General features: G+C 53.0%; 1 protein-coding gene across 1 annotated transcript; it reads right to left on the bottom strand.

The window, feature by feature from the left end:
• Positions 1-1,503: 1,503 nt before the first annotated feature.
• Positions 1,504-17,485, bottom strand: LOC142008405 (lymphocyte antigen 6E-like). Its single transcript, XM_074985597.1, has 3 exons — positions 17,257-17,485; positions 3,966-4,085; positions 1,504-2,385 (listed from the first exon to the last, which is right to left on the bottom strand). Exons 1-3 carry the CDS (start codon positions 17,306-17,308, stop codon positions 2,180-2,182), a joined length of 378 nt encoding a protein of 125 aa, XP_074841698.1. The 5' UTR covers positions 17,309-17,485; the 3' UTR covers positions 1,504-2,179.
• Positions 17,486-18,688: the final 1,203 nt, after the last annotated feature.

Genomic DNA, 18,688 nt, shown 5'->3' with positions numbered 1-18,688 from the left:
TGCACCCCAATAACCCGCCCCAGCTCATCAACCCCCTCCTTCACCCCAAACTCCCGCAGCCAACCCCCATTTTCTCCTGCATCCCAGTCCTCTACCCCGAGCTCCCTGCTGCACCCAATCTCCATCCCAGACCCCACGCCCCCTCCACAAAAACGCACCCCTTGGCCACTTACCAAACTCCTGGAGTGCTCCCCGCCCCCCCTTCAAAAATTATTGCCCTCTCCTGTCCCAGAAGACTGCAGGCAGCAGGCACCCCAGGAACCTGGCCTCAGCCAGTAGCCATCCAGTCACTGGCACAGATCACATGCCTTCCCTGGAGAAGAGTCAGAGTGGATCAAATCACCCGAACTACTGCCTCTGGTAGGGGCACAATGCCAGGGCAGAGATTGGCACCAACAAAACCCTGGTGGGAGAACCTGGGTAGAGGCGACCATAGGACACAGGTGGTGACATGGACGAAGATGATCCTTACTATCAGAGGGGGAGGGAATAGCTCACTGGTTAGAGCATTGGTCTTGTGCGCCCAGGGTTATGAGATCAACCCTTAAAGGGGCCTTCCGAGTGTCTGAGATTTAAAAATAATCTACCAGGAATGGTGATCAGCCCTGCTGTGAGTACAGGGAGCTGGACTTGATAACCTCTCAAGGTCCCTTCTGCTTCTATGATATAACCTTAGTACTATCAGGGTTGAAGTTTTGGTGATTGCCTATTAAGACATCATGCCCTCCACTAGGGGGTGCTCCTTTGCATCTAACTGGGGTTAGATTTGTAGGAGAAAACAAAGAACATGCCTGCCTGCATGGGACACTGTGGGTCCGACCAGAATGAAAACAGGTCACTTGCAGGGTACCCCATTAACACTCACTGACAATGGAAGGGAGGAATCAGTAGACACACAAATATCAAACATACAGGCCAATCTTCCCACACTGGTTGCTCCAGTCCCATAGCAGACATCTATGGCAGACCAGAATCATGCTTTATCCTCTCCAGCTCAGCCACTCAGATGGAATCCAAAAGGGTTTTTACAGAGTGAAACAACGCAAGGCAGCAAATGGTCTGTAGGAGAAGTTACAGCTCCCAAAGGTGGAAAGAAGAGGTGAAGAATAAACTTAGGTGTTAGTTCATCAGGGCCCACAGTAGAAGGCAGGTGTGGGAGGTAAAAGGGGGAAGATGAAAAGTGACAAGAGAAAGGCGCAGAAAAGCTGTCCCAAGCAGAAGTTGTGCAGTCCCCATGGCAGTGTTCCCTGTAAGCTTAGCACTTGGGCGGCTGCCCAGGAGAGATTCAGGTGCCACACAGATTATTAGAAAAGCGCCCACAGCCAGCAGCTTGTGTTATGTGGGTGGTGCACATCCGCACATACCTTGAAGCACATAAAATTTATTCTACACAAAGGTGAAAAAAAAATATAGCGGGAACCTCACCCGCAAGTTGATCTTCCACTCAGGGCACCTCACCCAGCATTTCTCCAGCAAGCAAACAGACACACACGACGTCTGGGCTCAAGCAAGAACAGAAACGTGTTTATTCAGGCGTGATGCACACACTCCTCATGGTGCATGCACTGCAGTCGTTTTACAGCCGAGGAGCGGAATAAGGGAAACTGCGTAAAGAAAAACAAACCCCTCCAGTTGGGGGAGTGGGGAATGTATTTGAAGTTTGCTTTTGGCTTTGGATCATGCCTTCCTAGTAGACAGGCGGGCACTGATCCCCAGCATGACACGTATGGGAAATGTCTCGGCAGACGCAAGAAGTATGAAGCATGTTTAAGCTTTGGTGGTGGTTTGGGATAAACATTTCCTAGTAAGCGCTGACGTTTTATTCATCTGCCTGATCAACTGGGCCTATGGGTATAAAACCAGGAGCCTGGCAACATAATCCACCATTTCCTGATGGTTGGAGAGTCCGAGGGGGCACATCCACAGCTGGGCTTCCCAGCACCCAAAAGCAAGAGAGGCAGCAATCCAGATCTGCTGAGAGACGCAGAGAGGCGCCCAGAGACAGCAGCAGGATTTCCAACAAGAGGGAAGGTACTGCCAAATTGGATTAGAAAGAAAGTTCGGAAGAAAGGGCACCATTGGTAACCCAGAAGAGCTTTGCACAGCGTGGGGTCTGGTGTCTCTCTGGAGAAGCCTGAGCAGGTTCTTCAGGGCACTGAATTCTTCTTTCCTGGCCAGATCACAGTGCGGCCCTGATATAAACGAGGCTGGCCAGGACAGCCATGGCCAGCACCGAGTAGCTGACTTTCACGCTGCTGGCCCCGCTGATGTTGCACAAGAAAGAATTGCAGCAGGACACAGAAGCGGCTAAAATCCCCAGGTTTATCCCGGCATTGGGGCAAACAGAGGCACACCCCTTGGAGATGCTCTGCCCGGAACGTGCACCTGAACCGAAACAACAGAAAAAGACAAGATTAAAATGTTGGCCATTTTGCAGCCAGTGACTGCCCAGCCTTTAGAAGTCTTTGTTGCTCTTCCATACCACGAAAACAGCACAAATCTGGTCTCTTCCTAGCTGTTATAGAGATGGGGTAACACAACCTGGGGGTTTTCCCTTCACGTTCCTGGCCAGAACTGGGGAACAACCGACAACCTCTGAGAATCCATTTGGGCTGAGCCCATTGCATGCTGGGAAGGGCTTTGGGGGTGTTCTGCAGGCTGCGGGGATAGGCCCGCAGCCCAGCCACGGCTAAGTCCTGTCTCCTGCTACTGAGCCTCAGGGCTTGAAAGAATAGCGAGGGCACAGCCCAGCTCATGCAGCAGCAGGCGAAAGCTGGAAGTCATGCACAGCAGTGCCAGGCTCAGAGGGTTTTATTCCCCAAAAGGCTTCCACCCGGCCTCCCTCTGCATACACACTACCCAGCCATGAGGGTTGGAGCATGCGAATTCTTCCACCGGTGGAACCTGGCACCAGCCTGTGAGCTCAAAACATCGCCTGGGGAGGGGAAAAGTAGGGCCAGATGGTGAAATCCAGGCCCATGATGTCAGTGACATTGGGCAACTGCAATGGCCTGTGACCTAACTGGGCGATATCCCTGCCCAACTCAACAGGCTGGGGCATCCACATCACAAGTAACATCACTGCGCCTCCCCCTTGTCCACTCGAGATCCAGAGGCGGGCAATGACATTTACACTGAGGCTGAGGGCAGTGCGGGGCACAAGGGGCACCACAGGGAGGCCTGAGGGCAGCCCAGTGACAAAGGCAGCCATCTTTGCCCCTCACGCACCACAGGGAAGAAAGCCCTCCACAGAATCCCGGGCAACGACACAAGCCTGCCAGAGCTGCAGGGGAGACACTGAGCACCACAGCTGCGGAGCAGAGGATCCATTCAGCCCCCTCTAGCTGTTCCCTCAGTCGGCTCGCGGCTGACAGCCACCGAGAGCTTCCTTCCCTTCCACTTCCACGGCAGCCCTTGCCGGGCTGCTGAGGGGCAGGTGGGGACATAGTCCTGGCCCTTGCCCATCTGAACAGCCACAGGACTGGACTATAAAGAGCCTCACTGCAGCACTTCAGCCAATGCTGCAGGAAGGCCCGAAGCAGGAGGAGTAGATACGGAGCTTCCCCTCCCTCCTCCAGAGGCAGAGAGAGAAGTCTGACAATGCCTGTGCTGCCCTCCCCTCACTGACGGTCCCTCTTAATTTTTTCAATCCATGGGCAGAATAAATTTTGTTATGTGCACCAAGGCCTGTCAGGATGTGCACCACTAGTAAAAACACATGCTGCCCCTGACGGTCTGCTAATCAGCGCGGCAGCCCCTCAATCTCCCCGGGGCAGCCGCCCAAGACCTCATCTTACAGGGAACAATGAGCGCAGGGGATCCCACTCTAGCAGGCTACGCCTACGTTCGGCTTCCAGGAGTGATTCTGTATCAGCTACATCGCATCCTTCCAGCAGGAGAAAGGAAACCCCAGGGATCCGGAGGGGGTTACCGAGAGACAACAGGTGGGACACGCCCAAACCTACCAATTCCGGCACCCAAATAGGTGGTCACACAGTAGTTTGCATCATCAGGGCAAACAGTTGGTCGCAGACATCCCCAGTTGGAGGAGGAATCGCTGCAGGCGAAGCACCACAGTGCGTAAGCTGGAAAAGGAAACACACCCACATGAGAGGCTTGCCGGGAGATGTTATTTGTTTCTAGTCCACGGCCCCCATCCTTATCCCCTCCTGCTCTGAGCACAGAAATGGATCGCCTCCTAATGTTCCCAGCCAGTATTTCAGGCCAAACTCCCCGAAGCCAGTGATGGGTTTATTTCGTGCTTTGACTGCAGTCAAAAGACACTGGGGGGTGGGATGATGCCATTTACACCTCTGCTGCCATTTACACCTCTGCAAAGCTCCCCCAGCACCCTCTGCAATAGCAATTGGAAAATACTTTCTCAGCATGGTCCCTTGCAAACCCATAACCCTACAAGCAAGATAACAGGGTTATAAGGAATAACCGGCAGGGACGTGTCAAAGAACTCAGTCGTGCTAAACCACACGAGTTTCCTTCTTTGTGAGGGTTACTAGCCTGGGGAAAGCAGCAGACCGGCTGCGTTTTGATTCTGGCATGGTCCTACATGATTGAGGATCCGATTCCATCACAGGTCACATATTCTGTGACTTTCTGGGGTCTCCAGGACGACTTCTGGAACAGGGATGAAGCAGCTCTCGGCCCAGGATCTGCCAGAACTCTGGGGCTGCTGAAACAGCCCCCAACCCCACCACTGCTCAGTAGTGACCCGCCCTGGGACCCCAGAGCAGCTGCTGGTGTTGGGTCAGCCGCAGAGGGGACTGCTGGAGCAGAAGTAAGGAGAGCCCTGCACATCCACAGCAATCTGCAGCTAGTGGAGCATCCCGACACTCTTTGGCTCTTCCTCCCCTCCACTGGCAGCCGGAGGTGCGGGGGCACCAGGACTGGCCCCTGCATTGCCAGCAGGGAAAGGGCGCAAAAGCTATGTCCTAAATCTCCCTGCAGAAGGGGCCCAGTGCTGGCCCTGCACGGCCCTCCTTTTCCCCTTCCCAGGATGAGCACTGACCGGCAAGGACTGCAGCTGAAGGACACTGGAGGGATTTTTCCCCAGGCCCTGCTTTCCTGCTGCCTGCCTCTTCCCTGCTAGACCCTGCCCATCCCCCTCGCTGGTCTGTGTCCCCTCCATTCCAGATTTGCTGTGCAGAGACAAGTATAACCCGGATCACAAAGTGCAAACGGGACGAGGAGTTGAGCCGGGCAGATGGCGATCAGATGTGGAGCCACATTTTTCTATCTGGCAGCCCTCTGTCTTCCTCTGTCTCCCTGAGGATATTGTTAGTAAAAGTCAAGGACAGGTAATGGGCTTCCGTGAATTTTTATCGTCTGAGGCCAGTCCCTGACTTTTACTGCAGAATCTTAATCTCATATATGATTTTCTCATAAGCAAAGTAGAGACAGATGCTCTAGAGGAAATGACTATGAGGTGGGAGCCCCGCTGCCTGAAAGCCTCAGTGATTATCAAACTGGGACGGCAAATCTTGTCTCACAACGGTCAGTACCGGCTCCAGGACTGTCTAATATTTTCATTAATGATTTGGGTAAGGGAGTGGGGAGGACACGTATCAAGGCTAGACACAAAGTTCCGCAGTTTGGAAGGAAAACTCAAACGGCACGGCCACACACGGGGAACAACTAGCGAGGTGGTAGCACTGCTGAGAAGGAGCCGGCAGTTCCAGTGGATCACAAATCCAACGTAAATCCACAGTGTGATACAGCTCCATAAAAGGCCGCAATGATTCAGGGGCAGAGGAACAGACATGTTGTATGTAAAACAGAGGAGAAACTGTTCATTTTTACTTGGCACTGGTGAAGCCTTTGCTGGAGTAATGTTGCCAGTTCTGGACACTAAAAACTGTGAACAGACTGAAGAGAGCCCAGAGGAGAGCAATGAAAATGGTAAGTTTAGAAAACCAGAAAGCATTAACAAAACTGGTCATGTTTAGTATTGAGAAAGGGAGAGGGATCAAAGTCTTCTAAAACAAAGATCTGCTATAAACACAATGGTGATCCATTGTTCTCCATGAGCACAGAGGGGTAGCTCCACCGTTAGAGCATTGGCCTTGTGAACTGAGGTTTGTAAGCTCAAGCCTTGAGAGGGCCTTTTAAGTTTCTGGAGCAGGTTAGATTTAAAAAAACGATCAACTGTGAGGGATCGTGACAGATCTTGCTATGTGTGCAGGGGATACGATGTCTCCAATAAAGGAGGACAGAAAATAACCAACTCACTCTGCAACAAGGTGGATTTAAGATAGACACTAGGAAAAAAACTTCCTAACTACAAGGGGAGGTAATTTTGGATCAGACTTCCAAAGGAAGTTGTAGAAGCCCAGTCACTGGAGGCTTTGAAGAACAGGCTGGATAAACACCTATCAAGGATGACCTAGATTTACTTTCTCCTGCCATGGCCCAGGAGCTGGATTTGATGACCGCTTGAGGGCTCATCCAGTCTGACTTGTTTTGATTCTATGACAGCAGCTAAAAGAGTGACCACATCTTCCTCGACCTCTGGTCCAAGGGATTTCAACAACCTTTTACAACCAACTCAGAGTGTTCTCTTCTACGCTGAGTGATACGGGCCTACAGTTTGGGGCTTAACATCCCAGGCTCAGTATCTTCTGATTATCACATTTGTAGGAGGTAGTCATGGCTTACATGCAAGAGAAGTGCTTCACCGAAAGGCACAAAAACCCCCAGCACACCTGAGCTAATGTGCCTGGAGAAAGCTGACCAGAGCTGCTCCAGTCTCTCTCTATATATATTTTAGAGTGTGTGTCTGACATCTGTCTGTCCGTTTGCTCAAGAACTCCTCTTAAACCAGAGAGCTACGACTACAAAATGTGGTCTGCAGCTTCCTCCCCCCACAGCTTAAACCAAGGTCAGGGTTTGGTTGGGCCTAGGAAGTGGGAAATGCCTGAAATCCCAGGGTTGTCCAGAATATGGATCGGGAGTGGGCATGCAGAGGAGGGTGGCAAAAGGGAGGGGCACAGACAGGAGGGAGGAAGTACTCAGGGTGGTCACTGGGAGGCCAGCAGGGCTGGAGCTCTGCCATCTTGCCTACCCAGACCCAGACCCTCCTCACGCTCCGTGGAGAGCCTGCAGGCTGCAAAGGGGGCTGCTGAAGAAGGGCACAGCACTCCCAGATTGCCTGCAGACTGAGGGTAGGAGCAGCTGGAGGGAGTCAGCCCTCGGAGCCTGGCCTCTCCCCAGACCGTCTAGAGGCCACAGGAGGCAACTGGAGGGGGGACAGCCCCCAGAACCTGCCCCCCAGATAGAGACAGCAGGGGGCCAGCAGGAGGTGGGCAGCCCCTGGGGCTAACCCCCCCACAAAATAAAAGCAGCCTGCAGGCTACAGGAGGGCTGTTGGAGGGCAGGGCCACCCCCAGAGTCTGGTTTCCCAGCTAGCCTGTGGAGCACGGGGAAGGGGGAATTCTGCTGGAGACTTGGGGCAGATTCAAGAGCCCCCCCTTCACCCCCACAGCCTGCGGACTGAATGGGGATCCCTGGAGCACAGGGGCAGCCCCCAGAGCCTTGTCCCTCTTCAATGCCCTACAGGCCCGAGGGGAGTGTCAGCAGATGGGAGGGGCAGCCCCCCGAGCCTGGTCCCCCAGACAGTCTGCAGCCTCCAGGGGGCACTGAAGGTGGGGGCGCAGCACCTGGAGACCCCTCCAAACAGGCTGAAGGATGGAGAGGGCCGTTGGAGGCTGGGGATATCCCCCAAAGTGCTGCCCCAGTCAAGACCAGTGCAGGGCCACAGGGGCACCTGGAGGCCAGAGTCAGCCCACAGAGCACTGCCTAGCCCTCAAGAGGCTGCAGGACGGGGTGGCCATCACCCCAAGCAAAAACCCCCCGGAGAAGCTGCAGGCCTGGGGGCTGCCCCCCCCCAACAGGCTGCAGGCCAGGAGCAGCAGCCAGAGGCCGGGACCAGCCCCCACCTGAGAAGCTCAGAGCCCCGGATCCCTCCCGCCCTGAAATTGCCTCTGGGTGGGGAGTGCAGCCCCCTCAGGAGCAGCTGCTGGCCGGGGAGTGCTGCCCTGGCCCCCTAAGGAGGAGCTGCTGCCGGAGCAGCACCACCCTCACCACCATGAGGGGCCCTGATAACCCTCCCTCCAGATCCCCTGTCCTGAGTCTCCAGCCCTAACTTCCACACCCCCTGCCCGCCTGGAGCCTCCAGCAACCCCCGGCCTACCCCTTGCCACTCCTCACCCCTGAACCTTCACTCCAGCCTCACTTCACTTCCTTTTGAAAAGGCCTGCCATTGGGAAGAAGCACGCATATTTTTCATTTACTTACATAAAGTTACTTCAGTTAAAAAGCCAAGCAACACCGGGTACATCTGCTAGTGTTGTGTGAGGACTAACTCACAACTTTGCAAGAGACAGGTGCCGATGGATGGTGGGCGGTTAATTGAGATATGAGCTCACACTGGCTCTGACAAACAAAGCGTGAACAGCATGAGGTGTGATGGGTGTCAGATGGAAGACTAAAGAATTAATCCTGACTTGCCAAATGAACTTAGTTATTATAGGTTGAACCTCTCTGGTCCAGCACCCTCGGGACCTGACAGAGCCGAACGAGAGGATTTGCCGAACCACAGGAGGTCAGAAAGGGGCAGCAGGATTACCAACACTTCCACTGCTTACTGGGCTCTTAGAAGATATTGAGGGCTAAATTACAGCTAAACAACAGCACAGAACACTGAGAGCCAGGACCGGTTGCTGGTAACAAATGTTATGGAATCATTAGGGCAAACTGGACAGGCAGTGACACATGAAAGTGACCAAGAGAAGAAAGGGATGAGTTAATCGAGAACTAGATCCAACTCCTTAAGCTCATGCCAAGAGCTTGATTCCACCTCCTCTATGTAACAATCCCTCTACCGCCACTGGTCACCTGAAGAGTTTGAATCCTGGCCTTCCAGCAGCACAACACACCAGTAGGAAAAGAACAAGTCCAATTCGAAGCAGTTGTGGCCCGTTACTAGAAGAGGAAGCAACACACCTTGTACAAGCACATGCTCCGCATCCGCTGGAGAGCGCACGCTTGTCTGATTCCAGTGGGAAAGCAAAATGGTCCTTAGTTGTTAAAGTTAGCAGGTGCCTAGCAAAGGTAGGAAGCAGCCACTTCTCCTCCAGTTCTCCCCATGTGCCCACCTAGCTGTCAGCAGGACGCAGTCAGATCTCAGCTTTGGCTAAAACACCCACTTGACTTAAACCCTTGTACTCTGTGTGGAGCATAGGTCATCTACAAGTCTCCTCCACTTCACTCTGTCTTGGATAAAACTTCTAGCTGACCCCAGGAGTAGCCCAACTGTTGTCCTTCAATCTCAGCAGATCTTCTCCATGTTGTCCAACATCCTCCTCTTTTGCGTTCTCCTTGTGGGTTCCATGGGAGAGCTTGACGGACTATGCTGGATGATGTTTGCTGAGAGTCCAGCCAAGCTGCCATCCCCACTTTCTTCTCTTGGGTAGAACATCAAGCAGTTCTTGTCCTGCTCTGTGCCAAAGCTCAAAGGATGTACCTCACACTTATGCATGTTTGTAGCTTTTGAAAACACACCCACTAACCCCTCAAAAGTCCAGTGACAGTTGGAGCATGATCAGATGACAGCTCCCCAGGACACATGGGTGCTTTTTAACGGATCTCTCATTTCTAAATACAGACTTTGGGTATGTCTTCAATATGCAGAAGATTGATCCACTAAGGGTCGATCTTCTGGGGTTCAATTTTATGTGCCTAGTGGGGACACACGAAATCAAACAGTCGGGGTTGAGAACTGACCCCAGTACTCCTCAGTCTCGCGAGGAGTAACACAGGCTGACAGAAGCATTTCTCCCATCAAGCTTCCCCAGTGAGGACAGCCAGATAAGTCGATTGTGAATCACCGTAGCTGGAATTGCCTATCTACGATCGACTTTAAGGTCTAGTGTAGACCTGGCCTTATTGTCCCAGCTGCACACAGACAATTATTACTGAGCATGCTGAGTGTATGATCTTTGAGCTCTACTTATGCAGCACCCAGCATAAGGCAGTCCTGGTTCATGACCAGGGCCCCCAGGATTGCAGTGTCAAAGCAGAAAAACATAAGACGCGTTGTTAAAAGAGATGAATTGCACTACAAGAATGGGCGGTCTGGAGAGGAATGCAACTAGAACAAGCCAAGACTGGTTTTCCAACAGCTCCGCCCTGATCACTCATATCGAGAATATATCATTCCAAGCACTGCATCATCGAGTCAAAATGTCACTGCTGGATCCTGAAAGAAGGGGCTGCCTTCCCAACAAGCCAGCAGAGCAGTTTAAACAGCGGCTACCTGGCAGGACTGCAGAGCCATGGGGCTGATTCGGGGCCCACACAAGTAACAGAAAAGCCTCCCGCAGCACAGCCTTGAATGCCAAGGTGCTCTGCAGAGCCTGTGAATCAACTAACTAGTCAGAAGGTTCAATTCTGACTCAGTGCAAATGGCATCACAGAGATCTGGCCCGTGTTGTCCCTCTGTGACTCTAAGGCACGTGATCCTAGTTCTGCTTGCATTTTTAATCTCCGGTGCCACAAATGTCACACGTGTCACTCCTGTGTACTCCTCTCCACTAGTCGAGTGCAGGTTCTTATATGGCCCCCGATTACCATAGTATGTGAGCACCTCAGAACCTTTCAATTACATGGCCTCAGAACACAGAGAGAAATGGAGACGCAGGGAGGCTAAGTAATTTGATCAAGGACATGCAGGAACTTTGTAGCAGAACAGGAATTTAAACTAGGGATGTTAGTGGTTAACGAGCTAACCAGTAAGCTGCACCCTAAATGGATGAGGCTTACCGGTTACAGTAAGCAGCCCATACTCAGAAGCCATGAGGAGCCCACCAAAGCGCAGGGCAGACTAAGCAGCCCTTGTCTGCAGTGCTCCAGCCCAGGAGTGTCACAGGCAGTGGCATTCCAGCCTGGCTGGAGCAGCCCCAGTCAGCAACAGCCCTGGGTCACCGCAGGTGGGTGCTCTCCAGCCCAGCCAGAGCAGCCCCATCTGCAGCAGGGAGCTGGAGCAGCCTCCCCTTTCTCCACCATCCCTGCATTTAATTGGTTAACTCGGTAAACTGGTTAACTAATTACATGGAATTTTACATCTCTCATTTAAACCAGGGCTCTCACCTCTTACCCAGCACCAGATCGGCCAGCCCACCTTTCCTTTCACTAATAAACACTGCGTGCTCACACTTGCACAATTCTGAGGACATGTGAGCCAAAATAGTATCCATCTCCACTCTCTCTCCCAGAGCAGTGCTGGCAAACATGGTGAAAAAGGAATGAAAATGATTTTTTTTCAGCGTTCCAAACACTCAAGTTGATCAGCTAGGCACAATTTACAACATGGCTGTATTACTGCCCACTATAGCAATTCCCAAGCTCAGGATTTTCGACAGATTTATAGGTGCATTTTTAAAAACGTCCTTTGATAGGCAACTGTTCAATTGCTAGGCAGCTAAACTGTCTTCCGCCCGCAACATCCCCTACCCAGCCCAATTATTATACTGTGTCTTAATTTAGATTGCGAACTCTTCAGGGCAGCAACTGCTTTTTAATGCGTTTGTACGCTGGCAAAATGAGCCCTGAATCATAACTGTGGCTTCTGCCACCTCTTTTAAGGCCCACGTTAAATAATGACTGAACGATTCACAGACTCATAAGGCCATTGTAAACACCTAGGCTGACCTCCTGCAGAACACAAACCGGAGAACTGCCACCCGAATAATTCTAGATCAGAGCTGTTAGAAAAACAGACAGGTTTTATTTAAAAATTGCCAGTGGTGGAGAATCCACTAAGACCCTGAGTAAACTGTTCTGGGGTTAATTACCCTCGCTGTTAAAAACATCTGCCCTGTTTCCAAACTGCATTCATCCACCTTCGATTTCCAGCCACTGGCCAATGTTACCAGGTTCTCTGCTAGACTGAAGGGCCTATTGTTAAGAAGAGTAAAACCTCGAGTTACACGGGAGTTACATTCCATGCAACCCCCGTATAACTCAAATTTCGCCTAAACCAGGGAGGGAGACCCCTCCCTCCTCCTCTGAGCCCGTGGGAGCCTGGCACCAGGCACAGCAGTGCATGGTCACTTTCCAGGCTTCCGCGCAGTCGGGAAGCTGGGTGCAGCAGTGCCTGGTCAGTTTCCCAGAGCTCCCTGCTGCTTGCAGGATCAGGAAAACTGAGCAGGTGCTGCTGTGCCTGGCGCCCAGCCCCCCAAGGCTGAGGGGCTTCTCTTCCTGGAGGCTCCAGGAGCCAGGCACTACTGCACCTGTCTCCTGGCTCCCTGGGAGCTCGCAGGAGGAGGGACGGGAAGGAGGGGGGAAGCCCCTCATCCCCAGGGAGCTGGGAGCCAGGCACAGCAGCGCCTGGTTAGTTTCCTGGTTCCCCTCTGCTTGCAGGTGCTGCTGTGTCTGGCTCCTGGCTCACAGGGGCTCAAGGGATTCCCCTGCCTCCTCCCAGCAGTGGCCTCCTCCTGGCTTCCCCCAGGAAATTAACACATATGTCAAAATCGTGTGAAGCGGGGCTTTACTGCACTACAGGTTGAACCTCTCTAATCCAGAACCCTCAGGACCTGACCAGTGCCAGACAAGAAAATTGCCAGACCACCAGAGGTCAATACGGTCTAGCACATCACCAACACTTCCACGGCTTGCAGGGCTCATAGAAGTTGTGGGGTAAATTTCAGCTAAATAACAGGGACAGAACACTGACAGCCAGGACTGGTGGCTGGAAACAAACTTTATGGGACCACAAGAAACTTCAGTGCAAAGGCTGCCCCAGAGAGAGGGGACTACCCCAGCCCTCTCTCAACGCAGCAGCTTGGGGCCAGGTGAGATGCCCCTTTCCACGGCCACTCCAGCACCAGCAAGCACAGCCAGGAGAGGGATGCATATCTCCCAGCTGGGGCAGGCCCAGGTTCCTCTCCCCAGGTGCTCCCCAGCCAGAATGAGGAGTAGCAGCAAACTGTGCACCTTCCCCTCGCTCCCTGGCAAAGAGGAATAACCAGCAGTGTCGCTACATGAAACAAGAAGGTTGGGGGAGAAGAAGGGCAGGAGGTCCTTCAGTACCCCGCTAAAGGGTGCCTGGGGGGTAGGAGGCTGGAAGCAGGACAGTCCCAGTCTGTGAGGGGGCAGATGAGCCCCCCTGCAAACTCTCTTCACTTGTGTGGTGATTCTGTCTCTTTTCTGTAAGGTTTTATGAGAAGCAATCCCATTCCAGACACATCCCATTGTCCTGGCACAACCAAACCCTGGCCTTGCTTTACGGCACGATAAGAGGAAGCAGTATACCAAATTCGGTGGTCCTGGCGCTTACGGTTCTTGAACAAAGAAACACAGAGACACTCTGAAAAGCATACAGTAGTAGATTTCTTCTGAGTCAGCACGTACACTGTGCTCCAGGCATCCCTGCACCTCTTCTGGAGTCTGCTGCCATAAGGCAGTTTTCTAACCCGCTTCCTCATGCTGTGGCTCATCTAGGAATGCTCTGCAATTTACCAGCATCCTTCTTGAATTGTGGGCACAGGATTAGAGCAGTGGTCACACCGGGGCCAAATACAAAGGCAAAAAGCACCTTTCTGCTCTTGCTCAAAATTCCCATTATGCCTTCAAGAAGGCCGTTAACTCCTTTGGTCACCCTTCCTGACTGAGCTAACCTTTTGTTATCCCCACCCTTGCTCTGGCTTATTTATACCCAGCCCTGCAGATTTCCATGACCAGCATCTGATGAAGTGAGTCTGTGCTCACGAAAGCTCATGTTCAAAACTTTTCTGTTAGTCTATAAGGTGCCACAGGACCCTTCGTTGCTGGCACAGATCCAGACTAACACGGCTACCCCTCCAATATTAGCGACCTGTGATCTTTGGTAATTACCAGCAAGGCCATCCCTACCAATATGCAAATTTTGCAGCTTCATGTCAGCTCTCCTGGCCAGCCCCACCCCCAACTGTGGGCTCTGTGTCAGCTCCTGCCCACTCACAGCTCAGCAGCAGGCAGCAGGTGACGGAAGCCTGCGGAGGAGGACTCAGGCAGAGTGATGGGTGGCCACACCATGAGACACCACTCCTCCTCAAGTCTTCCAGCCCGCCCAGAAGCTGCATGAGAGAGGCTACTGCCCTGCAGATAGTGCACCTGCACCCCACAGCCCACCCCCAGCAGAAGGGCCAGGATGTGTCTGCAGAGGCTGGGCTGCATAGGTCACAGTGTGTGTGTCTCTCTCACTCTCTCACACACCCCTGTTGAGACACTGACAACTCCCTCCTTGCAGTCAGTCCATGACACCTATCCGTCAGCCAGCTAAGCCAGATCTACCTACCCCGCCATTTATGTCAGGGAAAAATTATGCTGCTTATCAGTGTCAAAAAACACACCCTTGAGAGAGGTACATTACACTGCCTCAAGTGCTGGTGGGAACAGGGTTGTGATGCTTTCCCCCCAGCACAGCTACCATAGAATCCTAGGGCTGGAAGAGACCTCAGGCGGTCATTGAGTCCAGCCCCCTGCCCAAAAACAGGATCAACCCCAACTAAATCATCCCAGCCAGGACTTTGTCAAGACAGGGCTTAAAAACCTCTAGAAATGCAGATTCTACCACCTCTCTCAGCAACGCATTCCAGTGCTTCACCACCCTCCTGGGGAAAGAGTTTTTCCTAATATCCAACCTACACCTCCCCCACTGCAGCTTGAGATCATTGCTCCTTGTTCTGTTATCTGACACCACTGAGAACAGCCTCTCTCCATCCTCTTTAGACTCCCCCTTTCAAGAAGTTGAAGGCTGCTATCAAATCACCCCTCACTCTTTTCTTCTTTAAACTAAATTAAGCCCAAATCCCTCAGCCTCTTCTTGTAGGTCATGTGCTCCAGCCGCCTAATGATTTTCGTTTCCCTCCACTGGACCCTCTCCAATACATCCAGGTCATTTCCATACAAGGGGACCCAGAACTGGATGCCAAACTCCAGATGTGGCCTCACCACTGCCAAACAGATGGGAGTAAGAACTTCTCTAGATCTGCCGGAAATGCTCCTCTTAATGCACCCCAATACATCGTTAGCCTTCTTGGCTACAAGAGCGCACTGTTGGCTCATATCCAGCTTCTCATCCCCTGTAATCCACAGATCCTTTCCTGCTGCATTGCTGCTTAGCCAGTCAGTCCCCAGCCTGTAACGGACTGACTCAAGAGATGCTAGAGTGGGGCAGCTGCACGGGTACAGCTGTGCCAGCGTAAGCGGTCTCGCTAGACACAGCCTCAGTCAATGCGTGCCATGCACATTTTACATCTCGCTCTTTTTTTTAGTCAAAATGTCACCCCGTACCAAGTCAAACGCCAGCATAAGGATGTGACAGAGGAAAACCAGAAACAAAGGGCTCAGGGAAAAACATCTGAAAAGAGAAAACCCAGGGGAGGGGGAGGACCGATTTAAAGAGGCCAACGGCAGAATAAGGAGTCAGTGGATCTACAGAACAAAACCTCAGTGCTGCAAAAGGGAAACAACTGACACTCATCAAACAGAGGAACACTTTCTAGGGGAAGAAGCGTCAGGAAATGCCTTCGACAGGATGTGTGGAATCTGACCTTGCAACAAGCAGAGATCCGACAATAACACTGACCCAAAGCAGGCAATGGAAAGCTTGCCCAGCAACACCAAGCTCTTCCTGCCCACACCAGCACTGTCTGTGCCAGTACCGCGCTCCCTCCAGAGCCCACTACTTGGCAATTCCACACCACCTTATGTCGCTAGACAGCTCAGTGAGTCACCAGCTTAAGCACAGGAGCTCCTCAGGAAACATTCCTTGCATAGCAAAAGAAATATTTTTCCTATTGCTCTGGGGATAAAGCTACCAGCAACCACCCCCATTTGCCTGGCAAAAGGTATCTACTGTCCAGGGGAGAGCAGGTCTCTTTCAGACCCAGCTAAGTTTGATCCCATAGAGACTGGGACTTGTGAACTGGCCCTCTGCGTTCACCGGGGTAGTGCTTAGGTACTACAGGGTGGGGTACTAGTGAGTACCTAGAAAGGGCAGCTATGATCATCTTGAAAGCAGCCAGAAACCAAAGAATTGTAATTGGAAGCCCAGAAACAGGCAGCTGGATCTGGTCAGTTTCTTTAGGTTCTGGCTGTAGTTTACCAAGACATCCAGTGTAGGACTCAGGGGGACTTATTTATGTATTAATGTGAGAGAACAGGTAAAAAGGGGCTTAATATGTTCAGGTGGGTGATCCCAAAGCAACAGCATCTAGAAGAATATAAACGGGGAAATTGTGGATCGGCCAAAAAGCCATCGGTTATTAACGGAGACAGCTCTGCCTAGGTTTGTGGCCCAAAAGAAAAAACAAACACCACTCTCCAAACAGCTTTTGTCCTTGGAGGGCTCCCACCCAATTTTCAAAGGGCCCCAGACCTCCTTATCTTTTAAAACCAGAGGAGCTCAGGAAGAGCTGGAGAAGGAAAATTGTCCTCCATTATGAAATCAACCAGTGGCTCTCGCAATCGATGGCTGTGGACCTCACCTCCCTCCAACAGTCCTGGAATTCCATTACAGCATTGGAAGAAGGCAGGGCCTGATTCTGAGCTCGTCCACGCCCACTGGTTCAGCTTAGCTGAATCCAGGAGGTGACTCCTGATTTACTCCACTGTACCAACGAGCATACTCAAACCTTAATGTAGATCCCCTTGGCAACGTGGCTGCCACCAGCCACACGGGACTATCTGGCTGGTTCAATGTGGCCAGTTGGCTCCAAGGAGGAATCTGTGTTCAGAATAATGGCGCTCGCTCGCTCGCTCGCTCCAGGACTTAGCGGCCACGGGTTGGCCACCCCGGCCTTGGGAGAACTTGTAAAAGTCACTGCTGCAAGGAAACAAGGCTGGGAACCCCTGATCCCCGGAGGAAAAGATCCTGGCTCAGAAGATAACCGGAGGAGAGCTGACTGGCCGGATCTGCAGGGCTAAGCACCCGCTCCCCGCCCCCAACACACACACACGTTGCTGTTGCACCAGCAGACGCCCCCCACCCCCCCAAAACCGCGCTCCCCCCTGCAGCCCGCACCCCCTGAGCACCAGGCCGTGGAGACAACCTGCCCTGAGCGCTTGTGACTCCCGCCCACAAGGCAGCCAAGGCCCACGCCGCGGCGAGCAGGCGGTGAAGGGAGGGCTGCAAAGCCGCAGCTCCCCCGCCAGGGCAGAGGGCAAGCCCCGCTCCGGGCGGCTCTGCCCGGCGCATCTCACCTGGGCCCCCGCACAGCGCCGCCGCCAGCAGGGCGAGCAGAACCGCCTTCATCGTGCTCCGCCGCCTCCTGCGCTCTGGGGACGCAGCGCCTGCAGGGGCGCCGGGCGAGCGGCGCGGGGTGTGGCCCGGGCGGGGCGGGAGAAGGGGCGGAGGTTGGGGGGTTCGAGGGCAGCCGGAGTCTGGACCAGACGGCGGGGCGGGGCGCAGCGGTTCTCGGTTTCGTTTCCCCGCTGCAGCGCGCAGGGAGGGGAAAAGCTCTTGCGCAGGGAGGGGAGCGCTCAGGCTGCTTCCTGTTGTCTGATCCGCTGCCTGGCTGGAAACCCCCTGCCCCCTTCTTCCCGCGAAGCGGGGCACAGCCCCCCCGTGGGAAGGTTTTTGGAGGGCGATCAAGGGGAATGAAAAGCCAAACGCGCGCAGGGGCCGGGCGAGCCTGTTGAAGGCAGAACCGAGGTTCACCCCGCCCCAAAATCCTTGGCTTGCCCGGATCACCCATCGCCGCCTCCCTCCCGCCGTGGGGAGGGAGCTCAGGGTCTGGCAGCCCCCCCAGGAGCAGGCCAGTTGGGCAGAGCAGGAGCTAGCTGTGTGAGGAGTCGGCTGGGAGCAGTGCCAGGCCAGCAGGCAGCACCCCAGGGGGCAGAGCAGCCCCACACGTGGAGAGTCAAGGGAGCCCAGGAACCAGCTGCCTTGGCCAGCGAGTGGGCAACCAACTGTCTGGGGGATGGAGGAGCTGCAGGCTTCCCAGGGAGTTGGGGAACTCCAGCTCCATCCTTCCCTCCCAGGAGGTAGGAGGGGCCTGCCAGGAAATCTCACAAGTTTTGGCTAAATCACCATGTTGCTACAGAGCATTCTGATATCAGCACAACACAGCCAGGGCCAGGTTTTAACCCATTTCCTGCACACTTCCCTTGGCCTTCCCAGTCTGGTTTACGGTCTCCCGGAATACCAGGTTTCATAATTCTCTCACCATTTATTATTATTTAGGGCCAATTAGTCCCAGGGGAGCAGGGAATGGGCTCTATTTCTGGTGCCTATGATCTGTGTGTTAACATGGCTTCAAATGGCCATTGCATAATTTAGATTGCAAAGTCAAGCCTTCAGAAGGTCATTGTCATCATCATCATCATCATTATCAATAACCATGAGCTCAGCGCCCATTGGTGTCTGATGCCTCTCTCACTATTTCCTTCCATCTTTCCCCATCCTTTGCAGAGTGGCTTAGTTCCATAGACTGGCTCCTCACCAATCTACTACATCATCTATCCATTCTCTGTGGGGTCTGCCTCTCCTATTTGAACCATCTATTATGCCGAATACTAGGGTCTTGATTTTTCGTTCATCATTCATTCTGCAAATATGTCCAAATAGTTGTAGCTTCTGTTTTATAACCTTCTGCAGCAGGTTCTCTTTTGGCTGTATCTTCCTATATAATTC

Source organism: Carettochelys insculpta, chromosome 2 (assembly GCF_033958435.1).
Source record: "Carettochelys insculpta isolate YL-2023 chromosome 2, ASM3395843v1, whole genome shotgun sequence".
Taxonomy (NCBI): domain Eukaryota; kingdom Metazoa; phylum Chordata; order Testudines; family Carettochelyidae; genus Carettochelys; species Carettochelys insculpta.
Note: the sequence above shows the minus strand (reverse complement) of the source record. Positions and strands in the feature narration are given on the sequence as shown.